We start from the raw sequence: 27,454 nt of genomic DNA on the forward strand, positions 1-27,454 counted from the left end.
TTACTAGAGGTAGAAAAAGGCACATGAAAAGTGTTAAACGTCACTAATTATTAGAGAAATGCAAATCAAAACTACAATGAGGTGTCACCTCACACCAGTCAGAATGGCCTTCATCAAAAACTCTACGAACAATAAATGCTGGAGAGGGTGTGGAGAAAAGGGAACCCTCTTGCACTGTTGGTGGGAATGTAACTTGATACAACCACTATGGAAAACAGTATGAAGGTTCCTTAAAAAACTAAAAATAGAACTACTATATGACTAGTAATTCTACTACTGGGCATATACCCAGAGAAAACCATAATTCAAAAAGGCACATGCATGCAAGCACTATTTACAATAGCCAGGACGTGGAAGCAACCTAAATGTCCATCGACAGATGAATGGATAAAGAAGATGTGGTACATATATATATAATGGAATATTACTTAGCCATAAAAAGGAACAAAACTGGGTCATTTGTAGAGATGTGGATGGACCTAGACACTATCATACAGAGTGAAGTAAGTCAGAAAGAGAAAAAAAAAACATTGTATATTAACACATATATGTGGAATCTAAAAAAATGGTATAGATGATCTTATTTGCAAAGCAGAAATAAAGACACAGACGTAGAGAACAAACATGGATACCAAGGGGGGAGTGGGATGAATTGGGAGACGGGGATTGACATATATACAATATTGATGTTATGTAAAAATAGATAACTAAGGAGAACCTACTGTAAAGCACAGGGAACTCTACTCAGTGCTCTGTGGTGACCTAAATGGGAAGAAACTCCAAAAAAGAGGGGATACATGTATACGTATAGCTGATTCACTTTGCTGCACAGTAAAAACTAACACAACATTGTAAAGCAACTATACTCCAATAAAAAATTTAAAAATAAAATAAAGTTGGGCCACAGAGTTTCAATGGATTAGATGTGGGATAAGAGAGAAAGGAGAGCTAAGTATGACTATATGGTTTTTGACTTGAGTAAATGTGTTTGGTATCAACTGAGATGGAGAAGGCTGAAGGCAAAGCAGACTTAGTGGATTTGAGGGCAGAAGTGGGGTCAGGATCGGAGTCTGTGGGCAACTGGAGAGATCACGTAGGTGGTGGGATAAACATATTTGGAGTTTGAGAGATTGGTCTGGGAAGGAGATATAAAATCGACTGTTGTTGACAAGTCATCTGAGATGACCAGATGGAGAAGGGGGAGAGGATTAAGGGCTGAAATCTGGTACACCCCAATAGTAAAGGTCAGAACATGAAAAGCAAAACACAAGCAAAGAAGGCCGAGAAGGAATGGCCAGCAAGGGTGGAGAGAAGCCAGAAATTACACGTCTTGGAAGTTAAGTAAAGAAAGTTTATCACAAGGAGAGGAGTGATTATCTAGGTTAAATGTTGCTAAAAGTCAAGTAAGATGAGAAATAAGAATTGGCCGTTGATTTTAGTAAAGTGGAGATCGATGGTGATTTTGAGAAGGACAGCTTTGGTGAAGTGGTAGGGATGAAACTCTGATTAAAGTGTGTCTCAGACAGAATGGAAGCATATGAATTGGATACTGAGAATATAGACAACTTTTTAAAAGTAGTTTTGCTGTGAAGGGTAGCGAAGAACTAGGGCAGCCGCCAGGGGAGAAGCGAGGTCAAGAGAGTTTCTTTGCAAAATAGCAAATCTCCAGCAGATAAGTGGCGTTGGGGAGAGGGAAGAATTCATGATGTGAGGATTGGTGAGAGAAATGAGAGCCGTGTGCACAACAGAATCATGAACAGTTTATCTGTGATAACAGATGGGAAGGGAGAGTGTGTAGATGTTGGCAATGTGAGGAGGGTCTGAGAAGTTCTTTTGCTGCTGTTTCAGTTTTATCTGTAATGTGGTAAGGAAGGTCATAACTGAGAACGAGAAGGGAGTAAGATTGTTTGAGAGGATGGTAGGATGGTGTAAACGGTGGAATGTGGTTGCCGGCCCACATTAAATGGCTGTTTGAGGTTCATGGTCATGAAATTAAACTAGGACTAGTTACCATGGTTGTGTGTTTTTCTTTGACCTTGTTTAGCTACGTGAATGAAAACAAAGAATATATCAATATATAGAGTTATATTTAGTCAGGGTTTTGATTTTACCAAGGAATTAGGAAAAGGGGGAGAGAGAGGGAATCAAAGGTGCACTAGAGAGAATGATAACAGTCGATCATGTGTTTTAAGCTTAATACACAGGGAAGTGAAGACATCCGGAGCGGGGAGTGAGTTTCAGTGGAAAGTTGATAGGATCACTTGGTTGGAGGTTCAAGAGGGGATTAAAGCGTACTGAGGTTAGGACAGGGGAAGAAGAGCTGAAAAGAGATGGTAGTGAAAGAGTAGAATGCAGGGCACTGATACTAAGAAGGGCGCTGTTGTTATTAGTAATGATGAGGTTGAGGTTAGGGTATGAAGTTAGTGAGGATGGAGGGCAAGGTCAGTGGAGGAAAGTATTCTCAGAATGAGAGGCCAGGGTTTGGGAAGGATCATCTACATAGATATTGAAATTGAATTGAATAGTTTTGGGAGAGTGACATAAGCCAGGAGGTACCCTCATCAGGAAATGAGGAAGCATGATCTGGAAGCAGCACGTGGGTGCAGTGATGACACGGAGAGAAGGTGATATAATAAAACAACCTGAGATTCAAGGCTGGGAGAGTTTAGGGAAGGGGGAAGAACAATGGTCTGAAGGTGGCATGAGGACTCAAGGAAGACACCCGCCCCCCCACCCCCCATTCTCCAGATCCTTTGATGTCAGGGCTGTGGGACAAAAATAGTACCATAGGAAAGAGCCACGGGGAAGCTGTGACCTCTGGGAAGAGCCAGGCTTTCATGAAAGCAAGAAGATGAAGGGGCCAATCTGAGAAAAGGCTGATGGGAAGAGAATTCTGGAAGGCCCAGTGAGCCCAGTTTTTGAAACCTCTACAGTTTCACCTCTCCCTATTTTTCCTGGCATCTTTTATACTAGGTAACCTGCCTTGTTCTACTTTCTCCACAGCTCTGCACTATTTCTCAAGTAGGCTTTTACTCTTCCAGTTCTCTATTATTCAAGTTCCTCGCTCTTTTTGGAATGCCCCTACCTCAATGCATCTCCCTCAAGCCCTTCTCATTCCTCAAAGTGTATCCCAAATCCCCCTTCCTCCCAAAAGCCTTTCTGATCCAACTGGTCAGAACTTGGAAGCCTTATCAAAGGCTGATTATTTGCTGTTTGTCGCAATCTATTGCACTCACTGGGTATAGGTTTGCATTCTGAAGCTATGCAGGGTAAATCTATTCTTCTTTCAATGCTGATCTTTTAGTTGTTCAAAAACTCATCTTGAGCTATTTGCCAACTGAAACATTTTCTAGTTCCTTCGATGCTTCCTTCAAACAGCATGGTTTTCACCTTGTTTACCATCCTACCCACTCCACTCTTAGAAAAAGTCTTATTTCATTACTGCATCTTTGGAAATACAGTGCCCAGAATTGTACAGAATATTCTGTTTGTGTTTGACCCAGTCAGAGAAGAGTCAGTCTTTGACATCCTCTACTGATATTAATGTAATAAACATTTGAAGAAATGTTAAGATATTTCCTAATGGTGTGATGTCAGCATATCTTGTCACTGCTCTTACCTTAAAACACGCATCACTACGTTTATCTATCATAATTTTATCATCAATTCTTGAACCCTGCTTGCATTGGCTATTGGTTGAAAATATAAATAAAACCAATTCTTTAGCACATAATTATCGTTAAGAAAAATCATATTAAACAAATTATGATTAGAAACCTGTTTTTGAAAATATATGTATTTAAAACACGTTATTAAGGTAGATGTGACTTCAATTCCATCCTTTTATTTTTAGTGTACTTCTACTAATGCATCATCGTTCTCTGTTGGGAGATGATAGAAGAGCTCTCAAACCGAGTTTCTTATTTGCAGTGAATCATAGATCTTAGAAGCAGCGTGTGCATTTTAGTCATAGTGAGGCCTATTAAATCATCCATCTACTTTTTACAAAGTTAATAATCTCGATTCCCAAAGCACTTTCTAAAAGCCCACTCAGACTGGTCGAAAAGAAAGAACAAGAAAATCGTGTAGATCTTCTGTGCCATCAGCCCTGAACAATTTCAGTTCATTTATTCCCCTTTGAGTTTACAAACACTTCTGAGTGCCTACTATGTCCTAACAAATATTTATTTGGAGGGTACTTCATTGGGGCTGGAATGGTGTAGAACTCTATTGCACATGGACCTTGGGGAGCTCACAGTCATGTCCAGAAAGACCATGAGTCAGGGCTCTTTGGTTATAAATAACTGAAAGCAATTATTTAATCCAAGCAAAGAAGGAATTTAAATTTGAAGGATATGGATGGAAAGGCTGGAGAACTGGCCTTGGAAAAGGAACAGATACCAAGAGAAGGACTATTTGACTTTCTGGAATAAACGAACCCTTACCATTTTTCTTGGTTTTTGCATCATTTGGCTCCGTTTTTGAAGACCTGGAAGAGATTCTATCAGCCATGTGCCTTTCCCTTGGTTGGGCAGTGAGTGATGAGAGATAAAAGGATAGGACAGAGGAGGCCTCCCTCTTCAGCTTTGATAATAGGAGGATAGGACGCCTTGATTTCTCCTCCCACCCAGGCAGCACACAGTAAGGGAAAGACATTTCCCCAAAAGGAAATAGAGGTGATGTTAGAAAAGGGAAATGTACATGGAAGAATATCCACTACTTAACCTGCTATAATAGAATTCATTGTATTAAGGGCTAGAATAGAGATATAAATAAAATTATGGAAACATTATTACTAGGGAAAAGATATAAGAAGGATTCTACAGATTGGACTTTGAAGGTCAGCTAAGACATCAACAGGAAGACGGAGGGGTGGCCATTCAGATATAGGAAAGAGCGTAATAATAGTGCATTATAGTGGTGAGCAGTGCAAGCTTTGCTGTTAGATGTTTTTTTTGTTTGTTTGTTTGTTTGTTTTTTGCGGTGCGCGGGCCTCTCACTGCTGTGGCCTCTCCCGTTGCGGAGCACAGGCCCCGGACGCGCAGGCTCAGCGGCCATGGCTCACGGGCCCAGCCGCTCCGCGGCACGCGGGACCCTCCCGGACCGGGGCACGAACCCGCGTCCTCTGCATTGGCAGGCGGACCCTCAACCACCGCGCCACCAGGGAAGCCCTGTTAGATGTTTTAAACCCACATATGTTCCCTAATAGCTATGCAGACTTGGGCAAATGACTTGATTTCTCTGAATCTTTTTCCTCATCAGCAAAATGAGCAATACTGTCTCACAGTGTTAGGGTTGCCAGATGAAACACAGGACTTGGTTAAATTTCAGATAAACGACAAATACCTTTTGGTGTAAGAATGTCCCATGAATTGCATGAGGCAGACTTATGATAAAAATGTATTAGTTTATTTGAAATTCAAATTACCTGAGCACCCTATATTTTTATGTGTTATATCTGGCAACCCTATGTGGCATTGTTATGCCAGGTAAATTCATTCATGTAAAATGCTCTTTATGATCCTTGCACAGTAAGGCGACAGGAGCAAAGGATCATTTTTGTTGTCACCATCATCCTAGACAAAATTCACAAGCCTGAAAGTACTTATGTCCCAGAAGCATTTCTCACTCGGTCCTTGAAGCATAGAGCAGTTTCCCAGTTAACTTGAGCCAGGTTAACAATTAAGACGGTTTCCCTTTATGCTGCACTGACGCAGGAGCTGTTCACCTTCATCTTGTATTTGTATGATTTCTCTTTCCTTCTGATTGTTTCAGATGTTTCTCTTGTGTACTGATTTCATTTTGGCCTTATCTTTTAGCCGCTCGTAATTAATGAATATCGTTCCACTTTATAGGCCAATAATAAAAGTATTAAATAGCACCAGGCTTGGAACTGTCATTTAAGGGTCAAGAACAGAGTCAACTGAAGCACTGATCGCGAATTTTTGAATTTGAAAGTGTAAAGCTTAGTGAGTATGGGTCACATTATCCCAGTTTAATGACTGTGCCACACAAAATAGAATTAGAAGCTTTGTGAAATCTAAAATATTTCTTCTATTGCTTTTCCTTTATATGATAGGCCCATCGTATAGTCCTAGGGAAATGCCATTAGTCACAGAATTTGTCCTTTATTCTCTTCTGGAGTTGGTAAAATGATGTTTTGCTGATATATTTCATTATTTTCCCAAGTAATTTCTAACACAATTCCTTTTATCTCCCTTTCCCCTTTTATGCATGATTATTTTTCCCTTATATAGATATGTATTTAAATGCTGGGACAAGTTGATTTCACAGGAGAGAAACTTTAGGATTTTGTTGTTTCCAGTGAGCTAGAACAACATGTATACATGTCATCTGTATACTGTCGTCTTATGCTATCTGTATACAGACGGTACTAAATGTTTGACAATAATAAAATTACAGCCCCCCTTAAGTACTCTACTGTATTCCCAACCTCAAAAACTGTTAAGCTATTTGCATGCATTATTTCATTTAATTCCATAATATCCTCATGCTGTCAGCCTTATTTTATGGTTGGGGAAACTAAGGCACAGAGAAGGTTTAAGTAACTTGCCCCAAAACACACAGCCAGTAAGTGGCGGAGGCAGGATTCCAACTCTGGTGGTTTGATTCTCTCATTACCTTCTTCAGACAACTTGGTAGCAATATTTCTAGCAAGTTTGTATACCAAACCTTTGGAAAATTTAAAGCCCTGTAATAGTTCAACCCGTAGCATAAGAAGACTATATTGAGGAAGGGACCACTAGATTCCACTGAAAACATAGTCACCTTAACCAGTTATTTCTTTCTATATCAGTGATGCTCCACTTTGTAGCATCATTTTTGTTCTACTCTGCATTAGACCTTTGTTTTTTCATCTTCCCTTTTTCAAATTCCAGTATTATGTCAAGGCCTGGTCTCAAATTAGGGAAACAGAATTAACTCAGCAAGTACCTTTCACATTCTGTTTAACGTAAGTACCAGACGCTGTGGGGAAAAGGAGAGAAAAGGAGCAATTAAGCAGAGATTTGAAAAAAGAAAGACAGCAAAGAAAGACTTGTGTGTTGGCTGACTTGTTTCTAGTTCTGCCAAGATGAGAGTCAAGATTCAGCTCATTCTTTAGGGGAAAAAAGTAAACATATGGCTAATCTTGACCACAATAATAATCATGGTACCACCCCCTTATGTTAGATGATGCTCCATTGTCTCCAAAGGGCTTCCACAAATATTTCTCCTGCATCTCACTGAGTTCTCACAGTGGTCTGTGAGGCAGAATTAGCCCTGCTTTACTGTGCCTCAGGAAATGAAATTGCTTGACGAAAAGTACAAAATTAGTCATTGATGGACCCTAGCTAAAACCCATGTCTTTAGTTTCTTAGGAGTGTTTTTTCCCACTGAGCCAGTTGTTTTTCCTTGAGGGTGAAAATAGTTGAGTGTGAAATTTAGTGTTTTCTCATCACCTTATCCGGAACAGACATTTTACTGAGAATTGTGCCTGAAACTTCTTTATTGAACCTGAGGAATCTGGCTACTCTTCTTGAATGAATCTGAAGCTTGGATGAAAATATATATTTACTTTTCTATTTGTGAAATGGATTTTTGGTGTGGCTGGAAGATAAGATCTTCCACATGGCTTTGAGAATATGTGGGAGAAAAAGTATAAGCTACTTTGGGCCTCTGTTTTATTTCTCATTGCCTTGAAGGTGAATGTGGTATCTTTCTAAACTATGGTTTAGAAATAACGCTAATCATCCTTCATTTGAATCTCTTCCTCTTTAAGTGGGTGTTTTGTAAAATGTGTGATGTGAGTTTAGTAAATAGAGGGGTGCTTAGGAAAAGAAGCTGTTTTGAGCCTTGAAATGTGGGCATTGGGATCTGTGCGCCTTGCTATCATTTGCTGAGTAACAAAATGGAGTTTTCCAAAAATACATACCAAATTCTTCCCTTAGAAATGTTCACTTTTTCCCCTTTGCTGAGGGACATATGCACATATTTTGACCTATGTAGTGCATTTAGAGAGAATTTTCTGAAGAATCTTTTCACAACCATTTGAATATACAAAGTGAGTAAAGAAAAGCTACAGAAAAGGCATCCACAGAGACAACTATTTCTGGAAAGAGTGTTGTGTTTTAATGGAATTCAGAACTGCATCTTCTGCCCAAGTCTACTTCAAATAACTTTATATTTAAGAAGCTTGGAGAGATTTAAATAAATACTAACTCAAGATCATATGACTATAACTAGTGGCCTGAGCCCTAAACCTAAACTAAGTTCTTCATTGTGGTAGATAGACGGTTAATAGTAAGCTTCTGCTCTACTTACTTAATTCCCTGAGTTAGAGATAAGAGGCCGATGCACCAGATGGACAGAGCCCTGGCTCTCAAGAGGCTTGTTGTTTTGCAAGGCCATTCTCTTTCATACATTCATCTTAGGCCCTTCTGAAGATTTACTGTGCAAGTTAAAAGAGTAAACAACATTATAGTGATGGTGAAGGTATCATGGTTTCTACTCCGTAACCCCTGCTAATCCTGAGTTTCTCTCTTCCCTTCCTCGGCAAGAGTCACCGTTGTCATAGCAACAGAACTCAGCATCTAGGAGATTAGAAGACCCCCATGGAGCCCTGCCTACACTCCCACACAAATCCTTCCTGCCATTTAAGGCTTTGCAGCTCTGGTTTCCAGGCCCTCTTTGGAACTCTTAATGCAGGCATTCTGTATAATTTAGGAGATCACTATCTTGCCAATCCTGGGAAACATAGAAGTAATTTTGTTGAAGATCAGCCATTACTGGCTGAAGCAGTGGGATTATTATTTCCATTTTAGACCTGAGAAACATTCACCCGCTGTTAGCTAAATATGGTTCTCCAGTAAGGACCCAGTCCAGAATTGGGTCCTTAGAACTACTCAGTGTTAATCATTTGAAGAAATGTCTTTAGCTTTGATAGTGATGGGTGTGGGTGAATCAATCTGTGTATTCCTGCTAATACAAAGCCGAGCTTTCTTCTATAAAAGAATGATCTTGCAAATCACTAGATTTATAGTTAAGCAACACTAATATGAAAGAGTGGGATTTGTGTGTCTTTTTACAATAGCACGTATGAAGCATCTTCTGTTGTGAAGGTTTTTTAGCTTATGGTACACTAAATAGAGTTTGGTAAGCACTATAAATGAAGTTAAGAAACACAAATGGAAAGTTTTTCCAGAACCAGTGAAATATCCCACAAGTAAATCTAGGGTTTCCAATGTCAGATCCTCCAGAAGAATTGGGTTCATTTCCCTGCTTCCTTCCTAGAAGATTTATTGTGGACACTGGCTGATATAGGGAAAGTCTGAAAAGAAGACAGATTGTACCTCCCTCCCTTCTTAATATCATTCGCCATCTTAACACTGTCTTAGGAACACTGAATTCATTCATGGGGAATTGAAAACACACTCCCAGTTTCAAAAATGGTGTCTTTGCAGCCTATTAAGTCCAAAAATATTACATGTGAGGGTTCATTTTAGATATTTGTATCAAGTGTTGAAATATCACTGCTCTCTATTCTGTAAAAAATGCTGCATTTGAGGATTTGTATTAAATATACCTCTCTGGACAGGAACTACCAATTTTATTTGCAGAATATAAATTGAATGTAGACAGAAGCTTAGATAGAGCATCATTTATTATGAGGTAGTCATGGAAAATACCATTTGTCCCCTTAAGCTTACTTTACAGGGTCCTCCATCTTTTGTGTTTCATGGGGAAGTTAAGATTTGATTTGTCACACTTTCCTTTACTTGTTTCAATGTGGAGTAACTATTCCAAATCCAAATTACAGGATTTTTTTTTTTTTTTACTAAATTGTTTTTATTTAGTATAGGTCCTAAACCTGGAATTGGCCCTCATTTTGCAGAGAAGGAATATATCACTTAAAATTTTTAGTGGATCTTGATCGCTTAACACTATGAACCAAATTATTTACATATGTGTAAATAATTGATAATTTTTAAAAGAGCTCAAAAAATTGTCCCTTCATTTTATAAATGAGGAAAATGAGGTTCATTATTTAATGGCTTAGGAACACAGAAAAATGGAATTTAAATCCAGGTCAGTGTAGTGTCAAAATATGCTTTTTATATCATTTTGTGTTAACTTGCAAATATAAGATCATCTGTATTTGATTGAACAAAAAAATTGAATTTTAAGTAATTTATTTAAAGCCACTATACTAAGGCAATATAATAGAAAAATTATATCGATAATAATGATTTGATGGGTGAGTGGGGGGCAAGGGGGAGTGGCAGTAATAGTAAGTTATATTGTCTTGTATCATAGCAGAAAACTATGTAACAGATATTTGATCCTTAAACAATGGGGGGAGGCGGTTAATCTGCATATAATATATAGTTGGCTCTCCCAGTCAGTGGTTCCTTCCCATCAGCGGATTCAACCACGTGCACTCTTAAGTACTGTACTATTTACTCTTGAAAAATAGTCCTGTATAAGTGGACCTATGCAGTTCAAACCCGAGTTGTTCAAGGGTCAACTGTATAAAATTGATCAAGAAACAATGGGATACACATATAGAGAGATCTAAAGGAAGTAAAAACAGAAACTCTTAAAAGTGGTTGGACTGAGGATATAGGATTGGGGTTGAAGAAGGGGTAGAGTTGTCCACTGCTGATTTTCGTTATAAGCTCTTTGGTACTTGAAGGTTTTCTTTATTATTTGACAAATTTTAAAAAGAAGGGAAGGGAAGAGCAAATGTATGATTTAGAATATGACTTTCATAATCATCTATAGCAGCGGTCCCCAACCTTTTTGGCACCAGGGACCAGTTTCGTGAAAGACAACTTTTCCACGGGCCGGGGTCTGGTGGTTGGTTCAGGGAGTAACGCGAGCAGTGGAGAGTGGCAGATGAAGCTTCTCTTGCTCCCCCTCCACTCATCTCCGAGGTACCCATCCTCGGCCCAGGGGTTGGGCACCCCTGATCTATAGATACCCTATCAAGATGTGTTAAAGTTGTGGACTAGAAAGGAAAGCTGGGACATTTTCTTAGTCAGTATCCACTGCTGTTGCTAGTAATGTGAAATTGCCGTAAAAGAGCTTTAACCGAGACACTAATATGTTCAAGGCCTTGTCCTAGGTTCTGTAGGAGACAAAAAGGTGGATGCAGTTTGGTGCCAGGCCTGCATCAACTTACAATCTAGTCGAAGGTGCTAGAGATGAGGAAGAAATCTAGACAGGGAGGACTAGGAACTCACATTTGTCTGTGTCTACACGGTGCTAGGTAATTTTGATGGAAAACATGTACTGTAAAAAAGATAAGATATAGATAGCTATGTGGGTTCAGTGGGTGAAAAAGGTTATTTACTTGTTAGAATCAAGAAATGCTTGAAGCGCAGAGCATTTAGGAGGGGCCTTAAAAGTAGAAAGGGATTTCTATAGACAGAGATGGTTGGGATGGGAGAGGAATCGACATATTTGGTAACTAAGAAATTCATATTTGAAGCTTTTTTTGGTCCCTTTTATATATAAGCATTTAGCTAAAATCCATGTACGCCAGGTACAAATCTAAAGTGAATTTTTAAGACGTTTGCTCAGCTGAAGACGTTTTATTGAATGCAAGTGCTGTTATCAAGGTTACTTTTTATCGAAACTACTTTCAGTTTTACTCATACTACAAATCACAATTAAGATTTGAATTTACTCCTGTCAATCAAGTGTGAGAAAAGCTAAAGGTAAATTTGGAGAGCACATGAATTTTGTTGCTGTTTTTCATTTTTAAAAATTGTTCAGGGCTTCCCTGGTGGCACAGTGGTTGAGAGTCCGCCTGCCGATGCAGGGGACACGGGTTCGTGCCCCAGTCCGGGAAGATCCCACATGCCGCGGAGCGGCTGGGCCCGTGAGCCATGGCCGCTGAGCCTGCGCGTCCGGAGCCTGTGCTCCGCAACGGGAGAGGCCACAACAGTGAGAGGCCCGTGTACCGCAAAAAAAAAAAAGAAAAAAGAAAAAAGAAAAGCTAAAAGTTGTTCAGTAGGTTCTCCACATCTTTAGGAAATCTTTTTAGCTTCCCTCTATAATGTAACTTATTTGTTTCCTTTTCTTGGGATTGCACTTAGTTGCATGTCAATTACTGAGGCCCTTCAGTTTGAAACCATGACACCTTCACCCACTTGCCTAGTTTTTTCAGAGCTTTGTGTTTTGACTCAAAGTCAGAGACATCCGTGACCATAGGAAGAAGTCCAATTCTCAACTTTTAGAAGTCACACCAACACTACAGGATTAACAATGATTAATTAAATATCAGAAGTCCAAAGTAGACACACAACTTCTTGTATATTGAAGTTATTCAGGCTCTTTCACTTGGGCAGAACGTGCTAAGGGTGAAGATTGTCACCTTGACGGATTCATTTGAAAATATCCTTGTCCAGTGATCACTCTCCATTTAGGAAAGTGTACAGTAGTCCTTGTTTTACAGCATCCCCTACTTCGTCATCTTAGACTTTAGTGAATGACTTACTGCCGGAAATTCCAGACCCTTATATCTTATGAAAGTATATTTTCATAAAATACACTTTTTTGGACTTTATGAAATACGTCTTGTATTTCATAAAATAAATAAATTTTGTATTTCTTCTAGAGCAGAGGAAGAAAAATGCCTTATATTTTAAGGATTCTAAATGCGATCTTAATGTTTACTATGAATAGAATGTTGTATCTTGCAATTTAGATTGACTTATATAGGTTAAGAATTGTATTAATTTGGAAAAAGTTTTATTAAATTAGTTCCTTAATGGTTTAACATCTGTAGTCTTTAAGTCTTGAATCCTTAATTTTAAAAACTTAATATCCTCTACTGCCACAATCTGAATTTTTAAATAACTTTAAAATATTTTGCATATTGTGAAAAACATAGAAAAAATAAAGAATAAAACAAAATATACCCATTTCACAGATGAGAGAACTTCTGTACCTAATGCAGTATTTTCTTCCTTTTCTAGTCATATAAAATAGTGTGGTTTTTAGTGTACTTGAGATATATCTATATTTTTATCTGTATCCTTATATCCACTTTCTTCACTTTTTTCTTCCCCACGTCTTTAATATTCTTTAAAGACAGACTTTGATGACCTGAATGCCTCTTTATGTTTCTTCTTTTGTGACTTCTTATGCTCTTACCTGTCCTCTAACAAAAAATTTATTAAAAATTATGGACTTTCAGTTATGAAAAATGAGTTATTTCATAGTCATAACTACTTCCACATGAATTTATGAACTCCTGTGACAAACAGCAAGGAAATAAATTGGGCTTCTATTTATTAGACTATTTTAGAAGTCATTTGCTTTTTAGGTTATGTAATGACTTTTGTCCTGGTGTGAAGTCCTGGACTATTGTTAAGTCCAGTGAAAATTGGTAAATTGTCTTATTTCTAACAGCCTGTGTTTTTGACTGCTTGTATGTGTGATTTTAAAGACCAGTTAAGGGCATGGGTTGGTATTACATCTTTACAACTTAATAGCTTTTGGGGGCAAATTACTACTTCTTACTGCACCTCCTTTTCAAGGTTAGAGTAAAAACTAAGTGAGATAATAAAGTACATAGCACGCAGCCTGGCTGAAAAGTGGTATTGAATTTTTTTTTTTTTCCCTGTCGATGTCATTGTGAGATCTTTGGGTCTTTGGTTATTGAGCAGAACAAAGGTGACTAGCCTTAGTAGAGGCTGAAAAGCATCAAAACTTTTCCCTACCCATTCAAGGTAGCTGGCCATGGTGGAGAAAAAAGCAGATAGCTCATTTAAATTCTGGGCCAGCAGGAAGACATCTTTGTTCTGTTCCATTGAGAAGCTTAGTCTCACCGATAACTTCAGCCCTTGCAATGAGCCAACTGAATGCATGCATTTAAAAATTCACTGCTGGGGCTTCCCTGGTGGCGCAGTGGTTGAGAGTCCACCTGCCGATGCAGGGGACACGTGTTCGTGCCCTGGTCCGGGAAGATCCCACATGCCGCGGAGTGGCTGGGCCCGTGAGCCATGGCCGCTGAGCCTGTGCGTCCGGAGCCTGTGCTCCGCAACGGAAGAGGCCACAACAGTGAGAGGCCCGCGTACCGCAAAAAAAAAAAAAAAAAAAAAAAAATTCACTGCTGTGTCTGCAGTGCTTAACTGTCACTTTAAATGCATGCTGGTCCCAAATAATTGACTTACGGATTCTTTCTCATTATTCAATTGGCTGGATAGTTTCTGTAGAAATGCCAGTGTTGCTATATAATAAATTATTATGGATGATAATAGTAATGGCTTCCATTTACTGAGTGCTATGACAGCTAAGAGCTTTTCATGCATTATCTCATTTAATCCTCATGGCTACTCTGTGTGACTGTTACAATCACCCATTTCATGGATGAGGAAACTAAGATCTAGAGAGATTTGGTGTTCCCTAGTAAGAATTTGAATGCTGGTTTGTCTGCCTCCAGAATCTGAGCTTATACCTTTGTTACTCTCCTGCCTTTGTTTCCTAAGTACCGCCTATCCTCATAAATTCGTTCCATCTACATTAGTTCAGGGCCTACTCTGCTAGACACTGTTCTAAGTGATGGGTTATAGCATGCAGACAAAAGTTCCTGCCCTCCTAAGGCTCACCTTCTATTATAGTTACTTGTGTGCATTCCCCTCCCAGAATGAGTGTTCTTGTAAGATAGCAACTGTGTCATTCTTCTTGAGTTTTAGGGATGTAACTGAAATTTTATTCAAGGCTAAGAATAATTCCTGGGCTTATAAAAGAATTATTTCTACAAAAATTTTGGAAGCTAGAGTGTGCCCCATTTTATGTATCAGGCGCTCTGTTTAGTTTAGCACTGACGTTTAGCCCTTCCAGACTCATCAGATTGAGATGTTCTTACTGATTATTTTAAGAAGCATTCAGAGATTTATTATTATCAATGATAAAGCTATTTTTTGATATCTTGGTTTCTTTGACTTCCTTAAATGTCGTATAGGTGTGTGGAGCAGCATTAAAAAACCCTCTTTCTTTAGAACACACCAAAAATACACTGGGCAAACCTAGTACAAGGGCCTTAACTACTTCATAGAATAAATTAAAGTATTCTGGTATAATTGAAAAGTAAATGATATAACAGGGGAAGTCCAACTGTGAGAGAAAAAATTGATACCGTTTTTCCGTGATATCAGGAATATTAAATCCTTTCCTTTAAATAAATTATTACCATTTTAAGGAAGATGGTTTCATAAAGTATTAGTGGTGAATGTCCCTTTTTAGCCATGTAGAAGCTGAGAATAATTTTAAATGTCCTTGGGTGGAGGCTAGCATATTATATTCTTCACCTAGGAAATCATCCATAAATACTATGAAGTATGTGGTATTTTAATAAAGTAATTGCCTTATTTTTGCCTTGGAAATACAATTAAACCTTTCTGGTCCCATAAGGGGCAAATGGCTGGTAATGTTCCTCATTTTTTAAAAGTCATTTGTCCACGTGGGAGGATCATTGGCAAACCAGCTGGCTGTTCTTTTTAGATTTTGACATTGCTTCTCCTTGGGACCCTGATGCTGGGCTGTCTGATAACCAGTGCAAACTCCATGAATATCTTTCGTTTCTCTAGAAGGAGGTGTGGATTTGCAAAGCTACCAGCTGGATATGCAAATACTACCTGACGGGCCAAAGAGTGATGTGGACTTTTCAGAGATTCTTAATGCAATACAAGAAAGTAAGTTTCACTCCCATTTTAAATTCACCGTGAAAGGAGAAAGTGTTATAACACTTGGGAGGGGTAGTAAAACTAGAAACCTTAGATGCCAAGCTTTAAAATAAAATGATGTCTTAAAAGAGATGCTGTGTAAAATAATTTTGATACCAGAAGAGATGGTTAGTGAAATGCTGGTTTAATTTTTGAAACTGAACCACATAGCTTTGGGGTCTTCGATGAAGCCTAGTGGGAAAACTGTAGAGGGATTATAAATTCTGTATAGTTAGTATGCTATAATATTTAGTAAGTAACTGGGTATTATAATTTTTTAGATTCCTTGATTAATCATAATCAAAGAAAAATCTTTAAGAAAACAGAATACTATTCCTTCACTCAGATATCAGTAGTAAGAAGTAAATGTTGACGCAGTAAGCTGAAATCAGGGGAATTTTATTGTCCAAAATGGGTATTGGAGTCATTGATGCTGGGCCGTGACCGAGAAGTAAACTCCTCTTTTCTAAGCATTTTGATTAATCAAGGTTTACTCTTCTTCCGCTGTTTTATTGTTATACAGTTTTCACTAAGAACTTTATCATAATCAATACATTTGCTCAGGTTAGAGATTTAGCATTGAGGTTGGGGATGCAGTATCACATACTAAGTCATCAGCATTCATGTTCTGCTGTCAGAGCTCTAATTCTAGATAATGTTAGTCTTTTAATATCAAATAGTATTATGTAATATTGGATTTGAAGAGTGTAGACTGGACGAGCCTTGTATAAAGAACTACTGCAATCTTTTGCTACTTTTAGTTTTGTGACATTGCATTTCTATACAATGAAATACATATTTCTAAATTATATTTATATTTCTATATTTTCTGTGAACATTTTAAAGCATTTTAGTACTATTTATCCCCTTTTGTCATTGCACTACCCTCCTGACCTTATGGGGTAATTACTAAGTCCACTTTACAGGTAGGACAGCTCAGGGTGGGAGAAGTTAAGTGCTGACATAATAAGATAAATAATGGAGACCAGAGTGGAATGGAGAGTCTCCTACCCTTCGTTTAATTCCTTCATGAATGTACTTGGTATAGGGTTTAAACACTGAGGTGAAGGATCCTGGAATTGAAGGAGATGAGGCTACTTCTGAGAGAAATATTTTTTTTTTTTTTTTTTTTTTTTTGCGGTACGCGGGCCTCTCACTGTTGTGGCCCCTCCCGTTGCGGAGCACAGGCTCCGGACACGCAGGCTCAGCGGCCATGGCTCACGGGCCCAGCCGCTCCGCGGCATGTGGGATCCCCCCGGACCAGGGCACGAACCCATGTTCCCTGCATCGGCAGGCGGACTCCCAACCACTGCGCCACCAGGGAAGCCCTGAGAGAAATATTTTTAATGAAGACTATAAGAGGACCAACTATTTGTTCTGGGTGGGCAATCCCTTCATACTAGGTTACTGAATAAAAGCGAAAAAATGTCCCCAGGAGAATAAAAATCAAATTAATAGACATTGGAAAGAAATTAACTTTTCATGGAAAGTTATAAAATTGTGTAATTACTTCCTTTGATTTGAAAGATGATAGATTATACTTTGCTGAAAGGATTTTTTTTTAATAAATGATAAAAGCTGGCTTCTATGCAGATATAGGAGATGAACTTCGATTTTTTTAGGGCTGAATGATCTTAGGATGGGAATAAAGACGCAGATCTACTAGAGAATGGACTTGAGGACACGGGGAGGGGGAAGGGTAAGCTGGGACAAAGTGAGAGAGTGGCGTGAACATACATACACTACCAGATGTAAAACTGATAGCTAGTGAGAAGCAGCCGCATAGCACACGGAGATCAGCTCGGTGCTTTGTGACCACCTAGAGGGGTGGGATAGAGAGGGTGAGACGGAGGGAGATGCAAGAGGGAAGAGTTATGGGGATATATGTATACGTATAGCTGATTCACTTTGTTATAAAGCAGAAACTAACACACCATTGTAAAGCAATTATACTCCAATAAAGATGTTAAAAAAACTTATCAAAAAGCTAGTAATATTGTAAAAAAAATGAACTAAATGTTCATAAGACTATTTTTATCATAGTTTTTGTGAGCACACCTTAGTAAAAACACATTTGTTTATGATGTTAACTGTTTTATAGTTTAGAATGGTGATCTCTTTATGAACAAGTAGAAGAGTACAAGTTTGTGAGAACTTAATATTTAAATTTAAAAACAAGAAAAGGGAAATATTACTTCATTTTAGAAAGCAAATCAAGTTTTATAGGTTTAAGAATTTTCCAATGTTTGAGAATTAATCTGTTTATTTTCTTGTTTAAAAAACAAGTTTTATGCTAAGTAGGTTTGGGAAGCTGTCCACACAGTCTGGGGCAACTCGTGTAAGAAAGATTTGGGCCGTTTATCTACCTTTAGAGTCTAACTAGAGATTCCAAATATGATTCAGATGTTTAACCAGTTCATTGAAATTTCTAAGTATAAAAACACATGGCTTGGTTCTTCAAGGGACTGTACCTTAGATTATTGTTTGTAGAAAGCTTTGAAAGACCAAAATATAAAAAATGTAAAAAATATAGGATTTGAACATCAGTAAAACTCCTTGTCTGCTACAAATGTTTTTATTGGGATTAGCAGGATGATGGAAAGATTTCACTGTTTCTTAGAATTTGTGGACATATATGTATGACCTTCAAGATTGAGCTAGAAGACTCTGTGTGTGTGTGTGTGTGTGTGTGCGCGCGTGCGTGTGTGCGCGCATGTTTCAAACATTTCTTGAGTGTCTTAGCAGCCATCATAGTAAGTGCTCTCCCTTACTATCTCTTGTCATTGTTAAAACAACTGTAATTAATAGATACTATTTTCTCCATTTTAAAGGTGAATATACCTCCCCAGGCGATATGATTAATATATGATAAAGTCAATATTTCATTGTATGTCAGTCCTTGTTATGCTAAATAAAAAGTGAGATAAAAATGATTAGGAAAAAATGAACTACTTTGGATTTTTACAGTTTGATTCTTATGTTGTTACATCTGGATGCAAGAAATCCTCTACCATTCTTCTACATGGTAAAATACATTTTTTCCTATATTGCTTATGCCCTAAGTATAGCTTCATCTGTTCAAAAGAAGATGTCTCAGAATGGTTAACCGTCCATAAGTTGTTTTTCAACTTCCCCTGTATCAGATGTATGGCTTATAGGAAGGAAAGAGTTATTTTATCCATCCATTCATGTATCCATCTCACCTGTCATATGCCAGGTACTGTACTAGGCATAACTCTTTAAAGCAGTGGTGAACGTTTTGGTGCACAGTTGGATTCAGGAAAAACTTTGTCTTATTGTTCAAAGTGAAAGCAACCCATTTGCTTTCTAGGAGAAAAGCCTTTATATGTGGCAGTCTAATGTAAGGGGATACTTGTGTTTGGGTGTGTGTGTATTGTTTCCTTCATGTTTTTTTTCCCTCCCTTTCTATTCTCATCCCAAGTTAGCAGCCAGGTCTCTTCAATGCCTTTGTTTCAGCAGAGTTTTTTGTTTGTTTTTTTTTTAAGTAAATTTATTTATTTATTTATTTGCTTGTTTTTGGGTGCATTGGGTCTTCTTGCTGTGTGCGGGCTATACTTCATTGTGGTTCCCGGGCTTCTCATTGTGGTGGCTTCTCTTGTTGCGGAGCGCAGGCTCTAGGCGCGTGGGCTTCAGTAGTTGTGGCATGTGTGCTCAGTAGTTGTGGCTTGCGGGCTTCAGAGCTCAGGCTCAGTAGTTGTGGGTCATGGGTTTAGTTGCTCCGCGGCATGTTGGATTTTCCCAGACCAGAGCTTGAACCCATGTCCCCTGCATTGGCAGGCGGATCCTTAACCACTGCGCCACCAGGGAAGTCCTCTGCAGAGTTTTGTGTTGCCTAAAGTTCCTGCCTCTTGTTCTCTGAAAGTCTGAGCTCCTGAGTGCCTGATGCTTAGATAGGAGAAGAAGAGAGAGAGAGAGAGAGAAATAGACAGGAGGAATGTCCTAAGACAGGCTTCCTTGGAGTGTCCTGCAGTGGTAGCATGGCTTCTTGTAGGTGGGTGGGAAGAGAGGGAGTGGTTGTGTTGTGTGCCTGTGGGGCCTGTGCCTGGGCCACCTGAACTGCCAGCCATGGCTGAGATTCTGCAGCCTGAGGAAGGAACAGATCCTTCAGCATTCAGGGAACTTTGGAGGCTCTGTGAAGGCAGCAGTCTCATCTTCCTGTTTCTTTGTTGTATACCCAGTTCCTTGAGCAGAGTATGGAGTATAGTAGCTGCTCAGTAAATTTTGTTAATGCATGAGTGAGTGAATTCCACTGTAGACTCACAAAGGGGGCAGCTCAGCAGTAGCCAGTGGAGCAGCTTGGAGACCAGAGTAGTTTGCAAAACCTCTAGAACTTTTGTGCACCTCTGGATATGTGAGGTAGAGGAGTGGGAATGTCAGCAATAACTGAAATGAAACTGTCTGCTGCAGATGGGTTGGTTGTATCCTCAGATGGGAAACCTGTGGATATAGAGGGCCAACTGTATAGACTCTGGGGACTCCTGAGCGGCATTCATACCCTGCAGACTTTATTGTGATGTAGCCCATTAGGTTCTAATGGACTAGGGAACGAGAGAGAGCAAATAGCAAAGTATTTGGAAGGAGAACTGGGAGGTTGGAAGGATTATTGGATGATTGTTACGCTATAGTCCGACCCTTTGTGCCTGCATATGCCCCTAAGCAATCCTATAGCTGTTCCCACATTGGTGGTGCTCTTGCTTCTGTGGGTGATGAGACTTAGTCATTTCTCAGTGACATCCAGTGAGTCGTTTTGAATCCAGTGTCTTGAGCCCTGATTTCCCATTGTATTTTTTTTTTTCGGTACACGGGCCTCTCACTGTTGTGGCCTCTCCCGTTGCCTCTCCCACAGCCTCCGGACACGCAGGCTCAGCGGCCATGGCTCACGGGCCCAGCCGCTCCGCGGCATGCGGGATCTTCCCGGACCGGGGCACGAACCCGCATCCCCTGCATCGGCAGGCGGACTCTCAATCACTGCGCCACCAGGGAAGCCCTCCCATTGTATTTTTAATTCACATGGCTATGCTGTTTCAAAGGGGAAGATGGGGGAGAGGGAGGAACTGACATCAGTTGAACATCTTGTCTGGCAACTCTGTGGTTGACTTTTTACCTGTATTATTTTATTTAGTCTTAAACTCTCTTTGCCTTAATTTCCACATCTATAAAAGGGAGGTAGTTATAGAAAATCTGTGCAAAACCCTTAGTGCCTGGCACACGGTAAGCGCTGTGGACGTGTTGGCGGCCACCTTCTCTTCATTCCTCACAACAATCCTCTCTGGTACGTTGTATTATCCCCACTTAAAAGGTAAAGAAATTAAAGCTTGAACAAGTTAAAGCACCCAATCTAATAGTAAGTGGGAGGACTAGTGTTTGAACCCAGGTTTGTCTACATCCAAAGCTCACGCTCTTTCCAGAGAAGGGACAATTATGGTCAGTAGACTTTTAGGGTTTTTAATGCACAACATCACTGATCTTGCTTCTAGTTGTGAGAAGGGAACCGAGACTACTGAGCAAAGTTTGCATCAGGTATACAGTCCTTCTCTATGTCGTTCCCAGTGCTGGAAGAGGTGCCATCATTAGCTGCCTTGTTGCAGAAGTGGCCAAGGTGTCTGTCTTCTCTTTAGAATGGAGCAGTTGCAGGAGAAGCTCCTCTTAAGAAACACGCTGTCTTGGGCACGAGTTAATGATCTCGGCCCCTTTGCAGAGTGTGTTGTGGGCACCCCATGCCGTCGTGTATGCTCTGTAATTTTATAAACAGCATCCTTCCCAACCACACATTTTTAAAAAACTCATAACTTGTTTTTTTAAAGGCACATTTTGAATCTTAAAGCATTTCGAGTTACCTTTCCACGGCAGAAGAAAAGTGCCTGCTCTCACATCTGTAACCATTAGAACCCCAGCTTGCTTATCCCAGTTTTTCTTTGGGGAAATGTTAACGTACCCATTTAATTGTTGCCATAACACACTAGCAGAGGTCTCCAAACTTTTTAAAAGTTGGAATCTGTCTTTTCCCCCCATATATTTTTATATATAATATCAATAATATTGATATTATGTAATATAAATATATAATTAGAATATAATTATATATTCTATTATCACATATAATATCTGTGTAAGACAGATAACTGAGCTGCTTGGAGTAGGTGGGGTAAACGGTGTAGGACTTTGCGCAGTTTCCTTTTTGGCCTCCATGGCCCCTGAAGTTCCTCAAAAGAATCCTGGGGTTCCCAGGAGCACACTTTGAAAACCACTGACCTATTAGAAAGGAATAAAGCCAGCTAAGGAAGGATTTATGTCCTTTCCAATTATTTATTTTGAGTTTTCTAAATTAGGCTTACTTTTTCTTCTTCTTGGTCCACCAGGCAGTCTCTGCCTTAGGGACGTTATCAGATTCATTTGAAGAGCAGAGGGTCCTAGAGGGACCCTCTTTCTCTTTTCTCTTTGAACTTCTAGAGGGTCCTAGTCTTGCTAGTGCCATATAAATGCTAAGCAGTGTTTGGTTCTTAAAATCCCAGCCTAAGGTGCTCAAAGCTGTGCTAAGGCTCTGTGTTTTCCTGAATTTTTAAAAAACATTTAATTTGATCTATTTGTTAAATTTGTAAAAGTGTCAGACTTGTCGGGCTACAGATGTAAAGTCTAGCTTTATTCAGATAAATGTTAAAACTGTGACAGTTGTTTGCTGGTTAAGTGACTTCCTATTCTTGAAAGCCAAACATGATTTAAGAACAGTAGAATGCTTTCCACAAAGCCAAGGAGTCAGCTAGAAATAGCCTGGATTTGGGAGTCAGTCCTGGGTTCAGGTTCATCTCTGTCACTTATGAGCTGTGTGACCATACTTAGCACCTCTGAACCTGGCTTCTTTCTCATACTGCCTGTCTCCTAAGGTGTTCTGAGGCTGAAAGCCTCACAGTCCTTCACACCTGGTTGGCTCTGAATAAATTGTCGTCCTTTCCCACTTTCTTCCTGTTTAACTCGGAATCCAAGAGAAAAACAGATTCTTTCAAGCAACGGCACTGAGATAATTAGAAGAAGAAGAAAATGACAATTGATATCATCTTAAACCAGCTTTTATTTTAAATGAGCATTGAGCACCTCTTGTTTGCTAGCCAGCCCTTGGGTCAAATTTGGAGCTGCCTTGGGCCTTACCTGAAAGGGACCCTAAATGTAAAGATGAACTGGTTATAAAACAGCCAGGTAAGTGTTTAAACTGAGACGTGAACAATCCTTTTTCTTTTTTTTTTTTCATTTTCTAATGAGGCTTTGAGGTCAATATGTAATACCTTCAGAATTCTGCGCATCAGATGTAATAGTTTGGAACTCGGGATAAAAATAGTGTAATGAACTGGCATGCTGGAGGACAAATATAGATGATTGGATGATACTGCACAGCCCTTTCATGTCTTCTTCAGTGACCTATCATTTCACTTTATTTTCTCTGCACCAGAAAATACTGAGATTAAAGTACTCCTGAACTATAATGCCAAGGTGGGGTTATTTTTTAAAAAGAGCAGGGAGTCGAACGATTTGATTTTTTGGAATTTAATTTTTACTCTTTTAGACTGTTTCTAAAACAGTCTAAACATTTGCGATTTGTTTTTTTGTTGCCTTTATAGTACTGCTTCCTCAATTTCATCCTCTTGTCTGGAAGTACAAGGCTTCCCACTCATGTCTCGGTCATGTTTATACCTCCCGCACCTAAACTAAATGTTGGTTTAATGAACAAGTGACAGAAGATGATCAGTTCACTTGTTTGTTTGAGCCCTTGCGGTATATTTGCAGTCTCTTTTCCCAAGAGAATCGAATAATCGCTAACATCTCCAGTGATTTTCACTGAAGGAATAATGGAAATAATTGCAGATATTTGATGAGTAGATTCAGTACTCTGGCGGCAAATTTGCCTTCCCACACAGGAAGAATGTCAGCATCTCCTGCTTCCTGGCCCTCTGCCTTCTCTGTTCTGCCTCCACTCTGGGAGAGTGTCACAAGCCAGCCCTCAGAAATCTCTTTTCTATGCTGAGTTTGTGGCTTTACTCAGAGGCTGTAGCTGAATTTTGGTCTCCCAGGCAATTTGAGTTTCTTGACCCTTGTTCAGTTGTTAAATGTGATTCCCTGCTGTTTAGTTCCTGGGTCTCTTTAGGCTGAGTGCCTGCTTTTTGCAAAAGAGAATCATTTGGGAATCTCTCTTGCTTTCCCAAATGCATGGTACCCACCTACTGGGACCCATGTTAACTGCCAAGTTTTGTTCACACAGCCCTTGCTGAGTCTGAATACAATGCAGGTCCATACCTGGTTTGCATGGAATTTTAAAATTCTCTCTCTTTCTCTCTCGTGCCATTCTTAATTGACTTCTCTGAACATTGGACTCTCTTATTTAATGACCCTAATTACAGAATTCTACCAGGCAGATAATTATCAAACATTTTTTTATTCGAGAAAAAAAGTATGAGGGAGGTAAAGGGATCCATTAACAAGTGACCTTGTTTGCATGAAGAGGATGTTGTCACGTCTGTGCCAGAGAAGGAGAGGCCCTGCTCCCACCTTGGCTGGACCCTGAGCTCTGTGAGGTCAGGGGTCCTGCCTGTCATGTCTGGTACTTAAGCCCCAGCTTTTAGCCCAGCACACTGTCTGCCCAGGGTAGGTACTCAGTAACTACTTGTTGAATAAATAGATTTCTAAAAATAGGTGAACTTCAGAGTTGGGGGTTTTCTTAAAGGACAGAATGAAAGTTCACATCAAAGGAGGTTGCACTTTGTTCCTAAACTTTACCTTGTAGTTAAAGTGGATCTATCAGTGACAATGGTGAAATACTGACAAAGGGCACATGTTTATTCTGCGGAGTGTTTACACGTTCTACAGTTTTCTTACTGACCACATGTTCAGCTCAGTATTTTCTTTTCTCTTTTTTCTTTTTTTTAAAGAATTTTTTAATTTAATTTTTCTTTTTTTATACAACAGGTTCTTATTAGTCATCCATTTTATACACATCCGTGTATACATGTCAATCCCAATCGCCCAATTCATCACACCACCACCCCCACCTCCCCGCCACCTTCCCCCCTTGGTGTCCATACGTTTGTTCTCTACATCTGTGTCTCTATTTATGCCCTGCAAACCGGTTCATCAGTACCATTTTTCTAGGCTCCACATATATGCGTTAACATACAATATTTGTTTTTCTCTTTCTGACTTACTTCAGTCTGTATGACAGTCTCCAGATCCATCCACGTCTCAACCAATGACCCAATTTCATTCCTTTTTATGGCTGAGTAATATTCCATTGTATATATGTGCCATATCTTCTTTATCCATTCGTCTGTCGATGGGCATTTAGGTTGCTTCCATGACCTGGCTATTGTAAATAGTGCTGCAATGAACATTGGGGTGCATGTGTCTTTTTGAATTATGGTTTTCTCTGGGTATATACCAAGTAGTGGGATTGCTGGATCATATGGTAATTCTATTTTTAGTTTCTTAAGGAACCTCCATACTGTTCTCCATAGTGGCTGTATCAATTTACATTCCCACAAACAGTGCAAGAGGGTTCCCTTTTCACCACACCCTCTCCAGCATTTGTTGTTTGTAGATTTTCTGATGATGCCCATTCTGCCTGGTGTGAGGTGATACGTCATTGTAGTTTTGATTTGCATTTCTCTAATAATTAGTGATGTTGAGCATTCTTTCATATGCTTCTTGGCCATCTGTTTGTCTTCTTTGGAGAAATCTCTATTTAGGTCTTCTGCCCATTTTTGGATTGGGTTGTTTGTTTTTTTAATATTGAGCTGCATGAGCTGTTTATATATTTTGGAGATTAATCCTTTGTCCGTTGATTCATTTGCAAATATTTTCTCCCGTTCTGAGGGTTGTCTTTTCGTCTTGTTTATGGTTCCTTTGCTGTGCCAAAGCTTTGAAGTTTCATGAGGTCCCATTTGTTTATTTTTGTTTTTATTTCCATTACTGTAGAAGGTGGATCAAAAAAGATCTTGCTGGGACTTACGTCAAAGAGTGTTCTTCCTACGTTTTCCTCTAAGAGTTTTATAGTGTCCGGTGTTACGTTTAGGTCTCTAATCCATTTGGAGTTTATTTTTGTGTATGGTGTTAGGGAATGTTCTAATTTCATTTTTTTACATGTAGCTGTCCTGTTTTCCGAGCACCACTTATTGAAGAGACTGTCTTTTCTCCATTGTATATTCTTGCCTCCTTTGTCATAGATTAGTTGACCATAGGTGCGTGGGTTTATCTCTGGGCTTTCTGTCTTGTTCCATTGATCTATGTTTCTGTTTTTGGGACAGTACCATATTGTCTTGTTTACTGTAGCTTTGTAGTATAGTCTGAAGTCAGGTATTCTGATTCCTCCAGCTCCGTTTTTCTCCCTCAAGACTGCTGTGGCTATTCAGGGTCTTTTGTGTTTCAATACAAATTTTAAGATTTTTTGTTCTAGTTCTGTAAAAAATGCCATTGGGAATTTGATAGGGATTGCATTGAATCTGTAGATTGCTTTTTAGTATAGTCATTTTCACAATATTGATTCTTCCAATCCAACAACATGGTATATCTCTCCATCTGTTGGTATCATTTTTAATGTCTTTCATCAGTGTCTTACAGTTTTCTGCACAAAGGTCTTTTGTCTCCCTAGGTAAGTTTATTCCTAGGTATTTTATTCTTTTTGTTGCAGTGGTAAATGGGAGTGTTTCCTTAATTTCTCTTTCAGATTTTTCATCACTGGTGTATAGGAATGCAAAAGATTTCTGTGCATTAATTTTGTATCCTGCGACTTTACCAAATTCACTGATTAGCTCTAGTAGTTTCCTGGTGGCATCTTTAGGATTCTCTCTATATAGTATCATGTCATCTGCAAACAGTGACAGTTTTACTTCTTGTTTTCCAATTTGTATTCCTTTTATTTCTTTTTCTTCTCTGATTGCCGTGGCTAGGACTTCCAAAACTGTGTTGAAGAATAGTGGTGAGAGTGGACATCCTTGTCTTCTTCCTGACCTTAGAGGAAATGCTTTCAGTGTTTCACCATTGAGAATGTTCTTTGCTGTGGGTTTGTCATATATGGCCTTTATTATGTTGACGTAGGTTCCCTCTATCCCCACTTTCTGTAGAGTTTTTATCATAAATGGGTGTTGAATTTTGCCAGAAGCTTTTTCTGCATCTACTGAGTTGATCATGTGGTTTTTATTCTTCAATTTATTAATATGGTGTATCACATTTATTGATTTGCATATATTGAAGAATCCTTGCATCCCTTGGATAAATCCCAGGGATGATCATGGCGTATGATCCTTTTAATGTGTTGTTGGATTCTGTGCTAGTATTTTGTTGAGGATTTTTGCATCTATATTCATCAGTGATATTGGTCTGTAATTTTCTTTTTTTGTAGTATCTTTGTCTGGTTTTGGTATCAGGGTGATGGTGGCCTCATAGAATGAGTTTGGGCGTGTTCCTTCCTCTGCAATTCTTTGGAAGAGTTTGAGAAGGATGGATGTTAGCTCTTCTCTAAATGTTTGATAGAATTCACCTGTGAAGCCATCTGGTCCTGGACTTTTGTTTTTAGGAAGATTTTTAATCAGTTGCAATTTCATCACTTGTGATTGGTCTGTTCATATTTTGTATTTCTTCCTGGTTCAGTCTTGGAAGGTTATACCTTTCTAAGAATTTGTCCATTTCTTCCAGGTTGTCCATTTTATTAGCATAGAGTT

At 39.2% G+C, this 27,454-nt stretch overlaps 1 protein-coding gene across 1 annotated transcript in view; it reads left to right on the top strand.

The window, feature by feature from the left end:
- Nucleotides 1–27,454, top strand: part of ANO4 (anoctamin 4) — a 451,959-nt gene that overhangs the window by 219,388 nt on the left and 205,117 nt on the right. The window contains exon 5 of the mRNA XM_027107320.1: nucleotides 15,600–15,704. Within this exon, the coding sequence (XP_026963121.1) occupies nucleotides 15,600–15,704 (105 nt within the window). The remainder of the gene's footprint in view (nucleotides 1–15,599; nucleotides 15,705–27,454) is intronic.

The sequence above is a fragment of the Aethalodelphis obliquidens genome, unplaced genomic scaffold, assembly GCF_003676395.1.
Source record: "Aethalodelphis obliquidens isolate GAN/ISIS:26980383/991018 unplaced genomic scaffold, ASM367639v1 scaffold8, whole genome shotgun sequence".
Lineage (NCBI taxonomy): Eukaryota > Metazoa > Chordata > Mammalia > Artiodactyla > Delphinidae > Aethalodelphis > Aethalodelphis obliquidens.